This window comes from Echinops telfairi, unplaced genomic scaffold, assembly GCF_000313985.2.
Source record: "Echinops telfairi isolate 266 unplaced genomic scaffold, ASM31398v2 ScPeMD7_7469;HRSCAF=8507_1, whole genome shotgun sequence".
Lineage (NCBI taxonomy): Eukaryota > Metazoa > Chordata > Mammalia > Afrosoricida > Tenrecidae > Echinops > Echinops telfairi.
Window position 1 is genome coordinate 71,565,765 of NW_022111373.1, and position 17,079 is coordinate 71,582,843.

The following is a 17,079-nucleotide window of genomic DNA, read 5'->3' on the forward strand; positions in this document are numbered from 1 at the left end:
TCTTCCTCCCCCTTCATTTGCTCCTCTGTGCTCTGATCAGACATGTCCCTCTCCCTGAGCTGCAGTTTCAGTGCTGTCCTCTGAAGTGAATTCTTTTGTGGGGAAGAGGAGGCTGTCCAGGTAGTTGGGATTGGGGCCGGCCCCTCAGACCTCTCTGTTGGCTTCCTGCTTCATGCCAGTATGTTGTGCCAGTATGTTGCATTCACGTCTTGGAGCACTGGGGTGAGGTCTGGTCCCTCTTTCCCTGTGGAGATATGAACAATACCCTCCTCTTGGGTGGGTTAGTGCCCTGTTCCCCCACTATCCATGGCTTTTTCTCCCCCCCTTCTTTTTATGTGTCTTGGAAACAATGCATACTATAATAGTTATGGGAGTTCTAATGTTGGTTGGAGGCATCCAAAATATTTATTTTTATCCATGCCATTATCATAGTCCTTGAACATTCCTTTCTCAAAGGAAAGTACCTCTGTAGTCTATAAATTAATCGAATGATTCTGTACCAGAATACCCTCCAAATAAATAAATAAATAAATATGAGTGTTAGTTAGCCTATGTGAGTAGAATACATTGTCTTTGGGACTACACCTTAGTAGATAATCCTAAAGTATCTAATTATCTGCTTCAGTAATTGGCTAGATTTTATAATATGGTATTTCTGAAAAGGATGACACGATATGAATAATATGCATGTTTTGGTAAAGTTTGAGCTTTACTCATGCAAAAACACTTTCTATTTTCCCCTGCTGTTTTCTTTATCCTAAGTTTGTTTGATTTGGGCAGAAAATAACTGCCAACTTAATTCTTCCACTATATCTTTAACATTTCCCATTGATCCTGTTTGAGTTTGGTTACAATCCTGAACTCAGAGTTACATGACAAAAGAATTCTTTTTTTGTCCCTGGAGAGTCCCTATAGAATAAAGATAATATGCTTTACAGTTGGATTGCATTTGAGTGTTGACGCTACAGGTCTGCTTAGATGTGTCATTTTAAGCAAATTACATAATCTCTCTCTGCCTCGGTTTCTTTTTTTAATAAAGGGGTGATAGGAACTTTCTCTCAAAGGCTGAGAGGATTAACTAGCACTGATAGAGTGCTTAGAACAGTGCCTGACCCTGTGGCAGCTCTCATAAGTGTTAATTATAGATAACCAAAGATTCACTGACTATCCATTTAATATGTTTAGGCTTTTATTTTCAGATTTATGAGGAATATTTTTAAACTTCTGACTTGGATTTTGCCCACTCCCTGGCTCCCTTCCTTTGGACAAATGATGGAAGTTCTTACTAAACAACATATTCTCTGCTCATCAATATAAAAGGACACTATTGAAATATCATGTACTTTTAACTGCCTCACTCCCTTCCTGAAAAGAAAAAGAAAAACTCGTCAACTTTTCACTGTCGCTATTTTTTATTCACTACCTGGTGCTTGAGTGGTTCCATTTCTATTATATCTGTAATCATTCCATTTCGTTATAGAATTTTCAGTAATTCCTAAAATTTAGAACAAGATCAAACAGGACAGCAGCAAACTGTGGGAAATGTAGCAGACACCTGAGGTAAGATCATGAGTAGAATGAAAAATGAACATGACTAGGTTACTTGGCTTTTAGGTAAGAAGCTTGCTGAGTTGTAGTCTTGTTTGGGTATAACAAGAAGCAGACAGGTTTTTCCCTAGTACTGTCATATGAGATACTGAGTAATACTGTGGCCCAAGGACAATTTCTTTATTGAGCCTGTTAAAAAAATACAAGGGAAATTTTAACTTGGCAAAGGCATTCTTCTATATAATGAAGAACTGATATAACAGAAAAATTGACCTTGTCAATTTTACTAATGAAATGGGAGGATGATAAGATTTAAAAGTATTTAGAATAGTTCAAAGTTCCTAAACAAATTCTTCTGATATTTCTTCCTAATTAATTTAAAAGAGTAAGTATATATAAGGTGAAGGTACTGTAGTTTGGCTTATTAATTCACCTGAAGTTTGCATTCTTCATAATAGTTTAGCTATGTTGTTATGAAGACTTTATTACCATGTTGCAGGTTGACATGCTATTTGTGAAAACTCAACCTCACTGCCATCAAATAGATTCTTGCTCATAGGGATGCTATAAAACAGAGTAGAACTACTCCTGTGGGTTTCTGAACTGTAACTGTTTATGGGACTAGAAAGGCTTATCTTTCTCTTACAGATCAACTAGTGGTTTCGAACTGCTGACTTGTGGTTGGCAGTCTACACTATTTGTAGTACTTTGTCTATTACCTGTAGGGCATTATCTTGAGACTCTATAGCTCTTTTTCACCTTGTGAGAGGCTGCTTTTGACATGGGAAGTTTTAAGAGTAAATATTACCACTTTGTCCGAGTGTTGCTTTTAGTGAGAATTGACTGTACAGTAATGGATTTGGTTTGGTTTGGGGTTCCTGGCCCTGGTAGGGCTTCTGTATAACTGGAAAGAAATAGTCCTCCAGTTAGATATGGTTATTTTAACTGGAGTTTTGAGATTACCTCTTTAAATACTGTGGATATCTGTCAAACACCACAACTGTGGTAGAAATAATACTTTTTCTACTTACTAGTTGATTCCTAATGTCTATAATTGTCTAGTTAATAAAACCATCATTGTCTATGCTATGCTAGCTAAGACATAGAAAGGGAATTTTCTCCAATTATTTTTAATAGCAACAACAAATAATTATATTGTATTTACTATTTTATAGCTGATTTCCATTTACTAACAAATATCAAGTCACTTGAATATTCTACAATTTTGCTTTTAATGGCTTTATATAATACTCCATTGTATGGAAATACTACAATTTAATCTTAGACTATTGGGTATTTTACTTCATGATCTTAAATTGTTATAAACGTATGGTGTGGTCTATCCCTATAGCTGTATCTCTGCATATATCCCTGGCTATTAGGATGGAATTGCTGTGTCAGTGGAATGCCCCAAAAGTTAAAATGCCCCAAAGTTGCAGGCCTCTGATATGCATTGGTAAGGTGTTTTCCAGAGAGATTTACTAATTTATAATCCCACCAGTTGTTACTCAAAATGTCATTTTCTTCAATTTCACTGCCATTAATTTTTTTGTTTTTTAAAACAGTTTCATTAGGACATAATCTACAAATCATACATTTCAATAGTTCCATCATAAAAAGAGTTGTACAATCATCACCACAATTAATTTTAGAACATTTATTCCTTCGTGCATTCATCATTAATATTGTTTTTTTTAATCATTTTACTGGGGGCTCGTATAGCTCTTATCACAACCCACACACCCATCAGTGATGTCAAGCTCATTTGTACATTTGTTGCCGTCATCATTTTCAAAACATTTTCTTTCTACTTGAGCCCTTGGTATTAGCTCCTCTTGTTTTTCCAATCCCTCCCTCACCCTCCCTCCCTAATTTTTTTTTTTTTAATCATGAAAAAAAAGGTTTTTATTTTGACAGGTGAAAAAAAGGGTGTAGTTCATGCCTTCAATTTTCAGTTCTTTCTAGCCTGATTGAATTAGATTTTTATTTGCCCCCTCCTCCTTTTTTTAACATGCTTATTTTTACCACAGGAGCCCTGGTGGCATAATGGGTTATGCAATGAGCTGCTAACCACAAGGTCAGTAATTTGAAACCACTAACTGCTCTGTGGGAGAAGCAGAAGGCTTTCTACTCCAGTAAAGAGTTTCAGCCTCAGAAACCCACAGGGCAAGTTCTACTCTGCCCTATTGAGTTGTTAAGAGTTGGAATTGACTCCATGAGTGAGCATTCTTACCATCTGCTACCTGTGTGGCTTTGGAGAAGTCAGTCAGGACCTGTGTTTTCTTAGTATAAAATGGAGGTGTAACTGTCTCACTGAGTTTTCATGAATATCAAATAAGTGTTTCCAAGCCCAGGGTTTTAAACTTTTTGACCATCATCCACAGTTAAGAAAAAAAAGAAAAAGCACTGGGCATTGCACTAAGCATACATAAATGCATAACTTGAGAGTTTTCTAGAACAAAGACTATCAATGCTGTATTGGTGACACTGAATGCCATCAAATTTAGAAAAATGACTAATTCTGCCCCTTTCAACTTTAGTTTGTATTGACCTTAATTAAAATTTATGCATGTGGTTGAATTACACATATGAAATGTTCCTGTGCCTATTGTTTGCATGTTGAATTTCAGCTGGCCTTTTCACTATCTGGAGCTAAAATAAGGTTTTAAACAAGCTCAGGAATGAATGCAGAATTTCATTGGGCTCAAATGGCCCAGAAATACATGAATAGATACTCAGCTTCACTAGTAATCAGAGATGTGCGAATTAAAACAACAATGAAATACCATTTCATGCTTATCAAGTTGGCACAGATTAAAGATGTTACTTAGACACTAGCAAGTGTTGGAAGAATGTAATGTAAGACTAATGAGAGTATAACTTGGCACCAGGGCGCTGAAGAACAATTTAGAACTATACTCTTAAACATACGCTCAGATCCAGAATTCTGCTTCTAATATATCATATATTTGTGCACAAGAAAAGGTAACAGGAATATTCAATGCAAATATTTTTTGCCAAAGTACCTTCAGATTTTCCCATTAATTCTGAATTTATTTGATTTATTGAGATATCATATAGCTTGAATATCTATTTGTTTAGTTTGTAGTAGGTATAAGGAAAAGAGTATTATTCTCTGATGCAATATTAGAACTTAAATGGATTTTATAATTTAATTCACTGTGAAAATTCTAGGAACTGGGTATCTATTAGGAAATAGCATTTAAAATTTTTAGGGCTATGCTTCTCATATTAACAAATTAAACTCTAGTTATTAAGAAGAGTTTTAACATTTTTTTACATTTACTTACCTATGTAATATAACATCTCAAAATTTAGCTTATTTAATGGAAATCATCTGGGAAGAGCTGGTTTTTAAAAATCTAATAAAATGTGAAAGTATGGTACTAATTTTAAATGTAATTGACTTTAATACGCCATTTAATACGCCAGGCATATCTTCTGATATGTTTAAAAAGCACCCAGTATTTTATCGAGAAGAATCCTTTTTTTTTTAACGAGGGAGCTGATTGGAGGTGATGTCACATGACAGTTGCTTAATAAATAGCAAGCTAGGTTATTTGATCATTGATGGTGTTGCTTAATTATACACATTTAGTGAGTTTCTTTCTCTTTGCTGTGAATTTGTCATAGCCTTTAGACTTTAAATTCAGCAGCATGTTAAAATGCCCAAATATATGAAAATACTAAAATCTCTAATAGAAGGACTGAGATCAATAAAGTTGTTTTTGTAGTGAGGTAAGAAATGTGAGCAGTGTTATTGTTCTGGTGTATATTATAATTTAATCATCTTAAATTCTAAATTCACTTTATTTGATTATATTTTCATCATATTTGTCAGTTAAAACAGGTACTTGATGTTGTAAAAATACTTCTGCTCATTTGTTGAAATGCAAGCCATGATTTTAAAAAAATATCTTCCATTTGAATGTGCAACTAACTGATTATAAGACCAAGATACCTAGGTAATACAATTTTTAAGAAAACCTTCCAGAAGAGATAATGTGTAGCTATTCACATTAGGCTTTATGCCTGTATGCCTCTGATAAAGCAGCATCTCTTTATAATTTTGCATTTGCGATAAATTTTTAACTTGGAATTTTTCTAAATGTACCTGCCATTTTTTTCATTTATCACTAGATGGAGTTCTTGTGGTATGGCTATGTGTCGGGTAGTCATTAGTAGAATTTTCTTTGTCTTGGTCAAAGTAGGCATATGGTAAAAAAAAAGAAATCAAACTATAAACCATTAGCTACTAAACATAAAATGTGGTGGTCAGAATCAACAACTGGTAACAGGCATAGTCTTTAAGCAGCATTTAAACAGTTAATTTAATTAGTCAGTGCTTTCATTTCTGTTAGTTTCATTTCTGTCATATGCTTGTGAGAGGTGGGAGAAAGAGAGTTTAAGAGTTTTAAAATAGTTCCCAGATAATCTTGTAATGTTAAATTTTATTAACTTGTTTAGGACAGATTTTTTGTTTTTGTTTTTAAAAGAAATTCCAGTACTTGAATATCTCTTGACTTTAAGACCAACTGTGCCACATCAGAGTGCCGTAGGTAGTTACATATCCACCAGTGTCTGTTCACTCCTTGACGTATTCTTCCTCATGTCCTTTGGGCCTTAACCGTTTTCAGATTCTTGCTAGTGCAAGTTTTAGAAGTCAAGCTAAAAGTGGTGTTGCTGTCTTCCTGTTTATTTTCTTCCTATCAAGGAGGGTGTTTTCAGCTCTGATTGGATATCCTTTAGGTACATTGAGTCACACAGTATGGCATGTTGGGATTTCTTCTTTTTCTTTGTCTTTGTTCTTCATTATGAATAATAGAACCCTTTTCGTTCCAGGTACTGTTAAAATATGTAAGATTTAAGCCAATAAAAATGATTGTTTATTCTCTTTTGTGGTGGTATTCAGAAATAATACTTAGGACATTCCTCTCCTTGTGTTATTTATGATATGTTTCTCAATGCTGCCATTTAAAAAAAATCATACTTTAGTGGTTTTTTTACAAGGTTAAACAATACCACTAAATGATGCTAGAAAGAAGTAACAAGTCTTCTATGACATTTCGCTCTTCCCCTTGCTATATTCAGGAGCCTTTGTAGTTCTGTGGATCAGACACTGGGTTGCTAGCTGCAAGGTCATAGGTTCAAGTCCACCAGCCATTCTGAGGGAGAAAGATGAGCTATCTGCTCTTATAAAGCTTTGACTCAAGTGCCCTATATAAGGTTGTACTTGGCTCATTGGCAAAGGGTTTGGTTTGGGGCTTGAGCTGGATTGTGTTTTTCAGATCTAGTCTCTTACACTCCTTAGACTGAAGATTTATTGAATGATCACAAGGTTTATAAAATATAAGCATCAATGGTAATTTTTGAAAAGGACCACCGTTGATTTTCTTAAATCACATCCACCCAAATAACAAATGTTAGTTTTCTGAGGTTTTCCCCCTAAACCTGTACTGTACCTATCTTGGCAAATAATTTCTTTCTTTTGCTTTAGCTTTTCATGATTTTCATTTCTAGATGCCTAAGAAACTAAATAGAAACCCAGGCATTGTGGTTACACATTGAGCTGTGAACCACAGGGTCAGCAGTTTGAAACCACCAGCTGCTCCTGGTGAAAAAGACAGGACTTTTTACTCCCATAAGCACTTACACTCTTAGAAACTCAACAGAGGAAATTCTACCCTGCCCTATAGGGTTGCTATGAGTCAGCATCGACTCAATGTCTATGAGTTAAGAACTAAATATAATAGTTCTTTATGTAAACTAATAAATTTCATTTTTAAACCAAAATTGACTTTTTTTCTTAGAGCCATCTTAATGTTTACATTCTTTAAGCTTTGCACCTCCATGCGAAGTTTCAGAGTGTATAGCTGTGTATGTATTACGTGTATACACAGAGTGTATAGCTGTGTATGTATTACAGGGCCTTAATCCAATATCAGGTCTGTTATACCAGCTTTCTATACTTGTTATATGCCAATAGGAAAATCTTTCAAAAAGCATTTCTTATATTATTAACTATTGGCAATTGGGGCCAGATAATTCTTTTAGGGGTTTTCTTATGTGGTAAAGGATGTTTAGCAGCATCTCTGGCCTCTCCCCACAAAATGCAGAATAATGTGCCCACCCTACTCGGTGTTTTTTGTTTTGATTTTTTTCTTTAAATATCAATTGTGACAACCTAAAATGCCCGTGAACATTGCAAAATATCCCCAAGGGAGCAACCTCATTCTCCTCTGAGAACCTGTGGCCTACATCCAATTTGTTACTTAATTTTATTGATTCTACTTTTCAAATATTTCTAAATCCCACTCCCTAACCACCTCAAACTCACCTCCCCCTTACACACACACACACACACACACACACACACACACACACACACGCTTCAGAAGGGTTCTAACCAGGCTCTCTTTGCTAGATGTTGCCTTCTTCTAATCTACCCCTTTCACAGTTGAAAAAGTTATTGAAATGCAAAGCCACACACTATTTATAAAAAATACCTCTCAGCAGGGACCCTGGTCTACTGGCTTTGCCTTTGGCCTTATTCTAGAAAGACACACTCACTTATGGTTCTTGCTATGGACAACATACTATGATCTCTTTTCCATTCTGCCTTTGTTCAATTCTGTCCCAATACTTTGTTTCTCAGATTGACCTCTCACTAACCCCAAAAATGTAGCATGGTGAGGAGCATTTAATTTTTAACTCATATGTCTTCTTCACTGGATTGAAGTTCTGGAGAACGGAGACTATCTCTACCCGAGTACTCTCAGCATGTGGTAGATATTCAATAAATGCTCAAATCATGTATTAGTGTGCTTCATTAGATGTAGTAACATCCCCTTACTTAATAGGGATTCCTTTTCTTGTATCAGCAGTGAAAATTCTTATGTTACTGACCTTTGTCTAGCAGACTTTGATGGATAGACTATTGACTACAGAGGTCTTGAACTACAATTTTCTTTCTTAAGAAACCAGCTATTCACAAGGGAATTAAAGGAAGTTGGCTATTTAATTGATAATCAAATATACTTTCTTAGGTAGAATAGCTAGTTTAAGGATTTTTTTTAGAAAAGAAAGTATGTATTATGATGTGGAAAGTATTAGCCTCAAAGCATTGCATTTCCATGAAAGAGTGATTTGTTGTTTGGACATATAAAGCTTGCAAAAGAACTCATCATCTTAACAACTTTTTTTTTTCTCTCTCTCTAGATAATTACCAGCCTATACTATTTCCCCCCTCATATTTAGGGTGGGGGGAGATCAAGCCAGTAAATACTAGAGTATGCCTGTCTTATGTGCCTTAGAATTAAAATACAGTTTTCTGTCAGTGCATTTCCCTGTAAACTGGATCTAGCCTACTCAGAGTGAACCTGACCAACTGTACGCACACTTAGAACTTTCACTAAAAGTAAGAAAAAAATAGAGGATTCAGGGTTTTTGGAACATAACCCAGGCTGTTAAGTACCAGCCTCACTCTAAGTCAAGGATCTAAGAATGAGGAAAGGAAATGAGTAAGACCCACGCCCAGTGGAGACTAATTCTATATCCTGGCACAGTGCCTGGCATCAGGGTTGATAATTATGTGTTGAATGGGTTCATATATGATCACAGCCAAGCAAGATGTGAAGACTCTGCCTCATTTTATAAAGAGTGACTCAAATGTGTCCCTTCATTTCAAAAGCGATTCTTTAATAAGAAAAGCCGTTATGGTTGTTGGGTGCTAACAAGTCCGTTCTGATTCATAATGACCCTATGTGCACAGGACAAATCACTGCCTGGCCCTGTGCCATCCTCATTCTTCTTATGTTTGAGCCCACTGTTAAGGTCACATGCTGAAGACCTTCCTCTTTTCACTGCCCCTCTACTTCACTAAGCATGATACCCTTTTCCAGGGACTGGTCTCTCCTGACAACATGTCCAAAGTACATGAAATGAAGTCATGCCATCCTTGGCTTCTAAGGAATATTCTGGCTTACGTCTTCCAAGACAGATTTGTTTCTTTTGGCAGTGCAGGACACTTTCAAGATTCTTAAGAAAAGAGAAAAAAGACTTCACCAGCACCATAATTCAAATGCATCCATCCTTCTACATTCTTCCTTATTCAGTCTCCAACCTTCACATGCAAGGGAAAGATCCAGGGTGTCTCCCAGGCACCCCCTCTTCATGCTGCACTCCCTTTAGGCTGAAGCACAGACAGGAAGCATGTGTGACACTCAGGACCTAGATTTCCTTTACCTGTTGTAATTTCTCTCCTATCGTTTTTCCTTCCTTTAAAGTTTGTTTTAAGACCTTGAGCTATTTTAGAAAACAAAAGTGATGTGCAGAGAGAGGAAAGAAGTGAACTTTATTTTTCTTTAATTAGGGTAAATAAATAAATGAGATGTAGACAAAATTTCCATGTCAACCTTTTCACATTTAGAGTTTTTGATATTATATTTCCCATATTAAACCCTCACCTCTATTCATTCCACCTTTTAAAATCACACCAGAAGCTCACTCTCCCCTGATCATTGAGAACCCTTTTTTCTCTGCCTCCTGTTCCTTGGAATTACTGGTGAATTTTGGTTTCTATAGCCTTATCTGGAGGCCTGGTGGCTGATAAGTTACCAGTTGGGCTGTTAACCTCCTAACTTTCATGTAATTGGGATCATATAATTTTGTCCTTTTTTGACGGTTTCTTTCAGTCACTAATGTTTTCAAGGTTCATTCCTGTTGCGGGATGTGCTAGGACTTGTTTCTCTTTAAGGTTGAGCGATCGTCCATTGCATATGAAGGGCTTCAAAACACTTGTAGAAAATGCCATTCTCTCATAATTCTATTATAGGTATATGTACCACATTTTATAAATCCATTAGTCGATTAATAAATATTTAGGCTTTCTGCCTTTGGCTATTGGGGTGTGCGGAATCTGTGGTAAACGCTATTTACAAAGGGATTCTTACTTAGAACTTGAAAAATTTTACATGATAATTCTGTGTATTTGTAGAGCAGCTCATGCTTGCATTTTAAGTTTTAAAATTCTGTAATAACCTTACTATTTACTATACATGTTTGAATAGTCCTGGTTCTTGAAATGTTGTGTATGTATCTATTTTACGTGATTGGCTGAGGTAAAAGTTACTCTCTGGGTTGAGCAACTCTGTCTCCCATTTACTTTTTAGAACAGTAGATACTACACTGGATGGACGTCTTACCAAGAAGTCACTAACCCATTGTCAGGACAAGGCAGATAAAAATGGGTGAAAATGCTTAACCTAGTGACAATCAAATAGAAATCAATTGTAGTTATATAAGTGGGTCTAAAAGATTAAATAATTAGAATATCCAAATGTGAAGAAGAGTGTCTCATTTCAGGGGCTAAGAACTTGTTGGTTAAGCAGTCTTTGTCACTGTTTCGTGGTCTCTAGTCCAGTGGGCTAGACCAGGTTGCTTTCAGTTAGCCATTTTATTTTCTCCTCTGCAGGGAACAACCCATCTTCAGCACTCGAGCTCATGTCTTCCAGATTGACCCAAACACAAAGAAGAACTGGGTACCCACCAGCAAGCACGCAGTTACTGTGTCTTATTTCTATGACAGCACAAGAAATGTGTATAGGATAATCAGTTTAGATGGCTCAAAGGTAAGTTAAATTTACTTTTACATTATCCTGCTGGTTTGCTTTATATATTATAGTATTTCTCTTGCTTTTTTGTGCCCTCACCCAGAGGGTTTAATCTTCATATAATAATATTTCCCTGTCAAGTTGCAAAATTTAGCTTTTCAAAAACAACTGATCATTCTTAGGATGGCAACGTTTTTTTGTCCACTAAATGACTTGGATTAAACACTGTTATGTGAGTTAAATACAAAGTATTCTACACCTTTGAGGCTATTTGGTTTCGTTGTTAAATATTTCTGGCATATGTATTCTACACCTTTGAGGCTATTTGGTTTCGTTGTTAAATATTTCTGGCATATCTGTTATGTGTCAGGCACTTATGTGAGGAGCTAATCATACAGTGGTGAACAGAATGGACGTAGTCTCTGTTCTCCTGGAGGAACTAAGTACAGTGTAGGGAGGAACTAGAATGCTTTTCAAATGCACTTAAAGAAAATCCCAAGGTCACCTAGTCAGTAAATATCAACACTAGAGCTGACATCCGTATTTAAGGAGAAGCAAATAGTTTTGGCTAAGATAATGGGGTACCTGGATCAGCTCTCCACTTCACTATCCTGAATCTGTAGACTTGAGATGAATTGCTTTACTTCTCTGAGCCTAGGTGTTCTCCCCTCAGTGCTGATAACTGTGTAAGGGTTAAATGTATTAGCATCTGCCAAGGACACAGTGCCTGGTGTACAGTCTACCCTTAAGAGGGGTGAGAGAACCCATTTTATTATCACCGATGCCATTTGTTTCATATACTTAAATAAAGACATCCTCAGCTTTGGATCGCAGTATAAAATGTGTAGAAAGGTTAGCATCCCTTTCATCTCCTCTCTTAAATTTTCTTGAATCATTGGAGCCTTTCACCTCCCAGAACCGTGAGGGGTCTGGTGTCAAAGTTCAGAGCACAGACTACAATTGGAATGTCTGGTTTGAGTTTTTGCTCTACTCTTTACTAGCCATGTGACCTTGAACAATGGCATATAACTTCTGTGTGCTTTTTCCCCCCCGTCTATAAAAAGGTGTTCTTAGAACTACATAAACCACCACCCTATGGGGTTGTTGTGAAGATGAAATTAATTAATATAGGCAGCAGCACTTAAAAGCATGCATAATAAATTGCTGTTATTATTATTATTACCATTATTGCCTAATGGATTTGGGATATGAAAGATCATTTTATTTAATATTATATTTGAATTTATTTGTGTGTGTGTGTGTGCTTTCCCCTAACTAAATTTTTGAACCCAGGAGCTATGTATATTCTCTGTCTTAAATGATGCCTTATGCATATAAGGCCATATGTTGGCATATAAGGCCAGCATGTATTTATTTCAGTATTTGACCTTCTTTTCGTTTTCACTTAAGGATTTAAAGGACTTAGAAAATAGTAATAGTTAAGTTTTTTAAAACTTTATAGATTGAAGAGTACCTTATGTCATACTTTGTAGCTATTTGGTTTCATGAAATTAATAGATATATAAGTATAATAATATTACTCTATAGTATCACTTTTTCCCCTTTCTCCTGACACAAATCATCCAATTCTCTGTAATCTGTTTATCTCTTGCCCCCCTCAAACATCCCCAGTACAATATTGTGTTACTAGAGAGGAAGTTAAATGATATATAAAGGTAAAAGTTAACTGATAAAGTCCTGTGAACAAGATTATAAACAATGGCAGTGTTTAAGTTGATTCCAAGTAATAACTTAACCCTCACAAGAATAAAATACAGTACTTCTGAGTTACTTCCAAGGACAGAATTTTGGTGATTACATACTCATTATGTATTCTTCCTTCTGAGGTAATATGAACTGTTGCTTCTGGCATCTCAATGATCGAATATACTTGGCTGCTTGTAATTATTAGAATCTTAAATTCTTGTGGAAAAAGAATTTTCTTTTGTCGTTTTAACAAAATCTACTTTCTACAGCAGTTACATTTTTCTGTTCCATTTTTTAATGATCTAGCTAACTTTTCTGTACGTATTTGACAAGGTAAAGGGGTGCTTTTCTCCTCCCTGTCCCACCTTATCCCACCCCATTCCCTGCACTTCCTGATTGAGTGACGGAGAGCCCTTAGGTGTCCATTTGTGCTCACAGTGCCTTCTCTCTGCATGCAGAGCACGCTGTAAAGTGCATCATACTGCTGAGGCCTCTGTAAAGTCAAGGGCACACGGCCTGATCTGTAAAGATGAAGCATGTTTGCCTCTTTTGCATGACAGGGCCAGAACTCTCAACAAGTGTTGAGAGATACTTTTTATGAAGAACTAAAATTTTCTTGAAAACAGATTAAAAACTAGAGTTGCTGTTGGGCTGGTACTGACTCTTGTCAACCCCACGTGTATGGTAGTAGAACTGTGTTCTGCGAGTTTTCTGAAGCAGATCTGCAGGCCTTTCTTCTGAGGTACGTGAGGGAACTCCAGCCCTTCACCTTCGTGTTAGCAGCAGAGTGCAGTGTTTACACCACCCAGGGACTCCAAATAGATTTCTGCTTTCTAGTCAACGAAGTCCAATAAACAAAAACTATTGTAGCATGAGATCATCTATCATTTTTAAAGTTTTTTTCCAGTGACAAAAGAAAACTAAAACAGGTTATACAGTGGAATGGAAAGTATCAGAATGAGGATGAAAAAGGAGTTCTTTTAAAAAGTGGAAAGAAAAAAAAAAAGTGGAAAGAAGTTAATTTTGAATAGATGCAATAGGGGTGACAGAAAATTGGCCAGTTTTCTTAGATGCCTACTAAACCTATTACCCCTCCTTTTCAGAGTGATTTGGGTCTTTTGTAAAGTGGCCTTCTCGCCTTGAATACACTTCCATCAGCTCTAGGGACACTCTGGTACCACCGAACCTGAAGTAGTGCCTGCCCATTCTTCCCATTCAGCTTCTCACGCTCTGTTAGAGCCTTCTCTCCTGAGCTTCATGGCTCTTTTCACACTGAAATTGCATTGGTCAACTCTTTATTTATTTATCCATTGACCAACTCCTTTTGTTCTAGAGAATGGAATCTATGATTACATTGCTATCTTACTCATCACAGTATACCACATATCTAGAATTCTGTTTGGCATTTAACAGATGCTCAGTTTAAAAAAAATTGGCTTTGTTAATACATCCTCTCCCATTTAGTTTTCCATTTGAGGACTATGCCACAAGTTAGGGCAGTTGTTAGCGTCCCTTTGTGGGATCTAAATTGGCAAACTGGTGAAAAGCCATTTTTGAACTGAAGGCTAAGGAGAGATCAGAGTATATCAATTTTGTCAAAATCTTAAGAACAGGAGCTCTCAAAGCCACAGATAGCACACCTGTTATCTTAGTGAGCTAGCAAGGGGCTCTCTCTGTTTTACTGTCCTCTTTAGGTGCACAAATGCCAAGCACTTTTTGTTATCACAAATACCTGCATAACTCACATTTTTACCTTTATATTATTGTTCATGTCGTGAACAATGTAGCTTTGTTCTGGAAATGTTTAATTTTCTTCATACTTAATAGTTTACCAGATGACTATTTATGGATTTCGTAACCTGTACATCTTTATTACTGTTGGAATAACTTCTTAATCTTAATTCTAGAATGTATTAGACTACCTAACTGAAGACAATTTTATATTTTTTACAGTACTGCCAGAGGGAATGAACTTAGTTAATATTTAAACCCTTGCATTTTATTATGGTGCTCCTCAAAATTAATATTTATTAACATACTAAAATCCTGGTTTCTTTAAAATTGTATATTAAGCAGAAATTGTGATTATTCTCCTTAACATGAATCTGTGATGCTTTATGTCAAGCCTTGGTGGTGCTGTGGTTATGCTTTGGGCTGCTGACCACAGCTGCTCTGAGCATGAGAGATGAGACTTTGTACTCCCATGAAGTGTGACAGTCTCGAGGAGTTGGAATCAACTCAGTGGCACTGACTTTGGCTTGACTTTTTGGTATGATGCTTTTTAGGAAAAGAAATAAGGTAAATATTTATGGATTTTTTTGGCCTTGATGAAGGAAAAATATGGAATAACTAAAAGTTTTTTTTAATCATGATAAATTTCAGTAAAGTATGCTTTAAGAAAATCCTGCATTTGGGGTATTAGAAAATTGGTGTCATTTGTTCTATTGATAAAAATAGGTAATATTTTTAAAAGATTCTCTGAAGGAAAGTATCTTACTTTTAAATGAAAAACTAAGGCCTACCTACTTCTTGCGGTGATTGTCCAAAACTAATAAATATGCATCTTTAACAGTCAAACTGAGCACACTAAAAAAATCTTTCAGTTTTCTGGAGCATAGCAAAATTTGAGTGCAAAATGTTTATTTCTTGACGGGTAAACATACCAATAGACTTAGTTCACATATTTCCATGTCAACTTCTTAAATCTTCAATATTGTTGCCTATTAGGAATCCTAAGATATTATATAACTAAGTGGTCCTGTGCTTTTGAAAGTCTGTTTGCTAATTTTGACTGGCTCTTCATCTTTGTTTGATATTCCAGGCAATAATAAACAGCACCATCACCCCAAACATGACATTTACTAAGACATCTCAGAAGTTTGGGCAATGGGCCGATAGCCGGGCAAACACTGTTTATGGGCTGGGATTCTCCTCTGAGCATCATCTTTCAAAAGTAAGTTCATTCATAAGATAAGAATAGAATTTTTTTTCCTTTCCAAGTCAGATATCTTAAATATATCAGAATGGGTTTTGTTCCCTCTCCAAGTTAGATGTCTTAAATATATAATAGCAAAGAGCATAGACGATAGGAGAAATTAATACTTTCAGCAAGAGACCATTGGATTCCACTCTGAATCAGAAAAATGGATTTACACATAAAAAACGATCATCATTGGTTGAAAAGGATTAAGGTGGTTAGTGTCTGTAGGTCAGGTAATAAAAAATGGAAATTATCCCTGCAGAATGGGTATTGCTCAGGAGTTAGCACTCTCAGGTGGAATGGCCTACACAAGGACCTAACAAGATAAGTAAGCCACCGGGCTTTTCGAACTTGTGAAAGCTCAGGAATAGGTTTCAGCTTTTTGATAGGCAGCTGGCAGGGAAACCTGCCTAAAACGGTGCCTTAGCTCAGTGTGGGCTACTCTGATACAGTATAGTTTTTGATGCTATGGGCCCCCTGAGAGCTCTTGGATAAATTAAGTGAGTTACTCTGACCAGAGAGGCCCATAAAATGTTGAGCATCCTAGGGCTAAATGTTGGAAATAAAGTTTGCCCGTGCCTCTAAGTGAAATCACTCCTGCTGCACTCAGACCAGCGGTACTTTAACTTCCTGTGGCTGTAGCATGGAGGAGGGCCACAGTAAGGAAAAGAAAACGATCTTGGAATACTAAAAGGACCAAGGGGATGACCATATTGACTTTTGCTCTTCAAATTTTGTGGCCATCTGAGTTGGGGTTTGAAGATTTATGCTTCCAACCTATTTGAACCATTTGGTTAAAAGGGTCATCCTATATTTGAAACACTTGTGATTTTAAGACACACAGCATCTGATGATGGGCTGAAAGTTAAAATTGTTGACATGCAGGGTAATCATGTCTCTTGTTATATACTTACATTTCTAAAGCTGCTGAAAACAGAAATCATTCCAATTCTTAATGAATTCTTTTTTTAAATCTCTATTTTTGAATATTTATTAACTTGAAGTTATATTAGATAGTAATTGAACCAGTTGCTTTCCTTGTTTGGGTTGGAAGTTTTTTTCTTACATTGTTTCTTTTTATTTTAACTTTTTAAATATAAATTATAGTTTAAAGCTCAATTTTAAGACAATTTTAACCTTTGCTGTGAGTAGTTATAAATCATTCTCTGTAGGGTGGTTAAGACAAACCAGAGTTATCTGGCTTTTCTTACC

At 36.1% G+C, this 17,079-nt stretch overlaps 1 protein-coding gene across 1 annotated transcript in view; it reads left to right on the forward strand.

Annotated features, from left to right (window-relative positions):
• The window catches only part of HOMER1 (homer scaffold protein 1), a 146,887-nt gene that overhangs the window by 45,122 nt on the left and 84,686 nt on the right, over window positions 1-17,079 (forward strand). The window contains exons 2-3 of the mRNA XM_004703517.3: window positions 11,042-11,198; window positions 15,709-15,840. Coding sequence (XP_004703574.1) covers window positions 11,042-11,198; window positions 15,709-15,840 — 289 coding nt within the window. The remainder of the gene's footprint in view (window positions 1-11,041; window positions 11,199-15,708; window positions 15,841-17,079) is intronic.